The following is a 1,539-nucleotide window of genomic DNA, read 5'->3' as shown; positions in this document are numbered from 1 at the left end:
GGATCTCGTAAAGTTTGTTTTTTCCTCCATGTCCCTTTAGGAGCTCCGTAGTTTTACAAAAAACACGTATTCGGATTTGGTACGAAAAACTGGAGATTCAATTTTACATTATATCACATCCCAAAAACAAACACTGAATGTTGATGGAATATGATGCATTTCATTGGTTGTGAAAATGTTTTTTATTCATGTTAATTTTAATGACTCACTACAGAAATCAGGAACTTTTAACTCAGTGAAACTCTTTACAGATGTCCGCTGGGATACATCGCTACGGTACCTGGGACGGCCCAAACCGACACCGTATGCGGTGAGTCACCGCTACCTTTCCTTCATCTGCTGCTTCTGCGGTTAGAAATTATCTGTGTTGTTCAGAATGAAACTGTCTCCGTGACCGCCCCGTAGACCTGTTTGCTGTGTGGTTTCAAGTGTGAAAGCAGCAGCAATGTTTATGTTACTCATGCACAAGACAGGCGACAATAAAAATACATACCTTTTTATGAAATGGAAAACCCTAATTTTGGGTTTTTTACTTATTTTTTAATATATTTCTTATGCTTTGTTAGTAAAATTACGGCAAAAAATAAAATTTAAATGACTGAGATAACTGTGGGATGACTTTGTGTGTCGGGATGTAATCGTTTCTCTGTCTGCTTTGCTCACAGAGATCCAGCGTAGCCATGTCATACTCCCCATTGTCTTGACCGTCGTCATCATAGCTTTAATACTTGCAGGGGTTCTGTTCTATTTAAAAAGTAAGTTCCACTCTGAATAGTTACACAGATTATGTGTAATCCGCCACCTAACGTGTTTTTCTTTTTGTTGTAACAGGTAGGAAATGCTTAAAGAACAGGAAAAAAATGGTAAATGTAAGTTTTGTTTTCTTTTGCTCGCTATAATGATAAGTATTAGCACAAGCTTTAATTTCCGATAAAGAAAAAAACTAAAACAGATTTGCTTAAATTAAAAGAAACCCATTGAGTAAATTTGGTTCCAATATATATATATATTTTAAGCAAAGAATACATTTTGGTAATAGACATTTAGAAAATACTTATGTTGTAAATTGAGATGATAAAAAAAGCAATCCAGAAATAAAACTTTGAAAATACTTTTAATGGAAAAAAAAATGTTTTTAGAGCAGCTCTGCTGTTTTCTACGGAAGAGGGTTAGGGCCACTGAAAAAAAACTGATTTTTTTATTTTATTTCAGTATAGTATGGGGGAAAAGGTCAGAATTCTGACTTTAATCTCAGAATTCTGACTTTTTCTCAGAATTCTGACTTTTTTTACTGTCAAAATTCAGTCAGAATTCTGACATTAAAGTCAGAACTCTCAGAAAAAAGTTTCTTTAGATGATTCTACGGTGGCCCTGAAGTGCAAACTGCAACTACAAATCTAAAAGCACAACTAAATTAAGGAAATCGCAACTACATAAAGCAAAGCGCAACTACATTAAGAAAAACAAAACTACATAAAGCAAAGCACAACTACATTAAGAAAAACACAATTACATTAACCTACCGGAAAAGGTAGGTAC

At 34.3% G+C, this 1,539-nt stretch overlaps 1 protein-coding gene across 2 annotated transcripts in view; it reads left to right on the top strand.

Annotated features, from left to right (window-relative positions):
• LOC107083714 (tumor necrosis factor receptor superfamily member 5-like) overlaps positions 1-1,539 on the top strand; it is a 9,458-nt gene that overhangs the window by 6,841 nt on the left and 1,078 nt on the right. Inside the window, exons 6-8 of one of the 2 annotated variants that reach the window (XM_015373137.1) lie at positions 252-310; positions 666-755; positions 832-863. In XM_015373137.1, coding sequence (XP_015228623.1) covers positions 252-310; positions 666-755; positions 832-863 — 181 coding nt within the window. Of the gene's footprint in view, positions 1-251; positions 311-665; positions 756-831; positions 870-1,539 lie in introns of both variants that reach the window. The other variant, XM_015373136.1, reaches the window with a different exon arrangement.

Source organism: Cyprinodon variegatus, unplaced genomic scaffold (genome assembly GCF_000732505.1).
Source record: "Cyprinodon variegatus isolate N-32 unplaced genomic scaffold, C_variegatus-1.0 Scaffold81, whole genome shotgun sequence".
Taxonomy (NCBI): Eukaryota; Metazoa; Chordata; class Actinopteri; order Cyprinodontiformes; family Cyprinodontidae; genus Cyprinodon; species Cyprinodon variegatus.
This window is presented reverse-complemented; position numbering and strand designations above follow the sequence as displayed.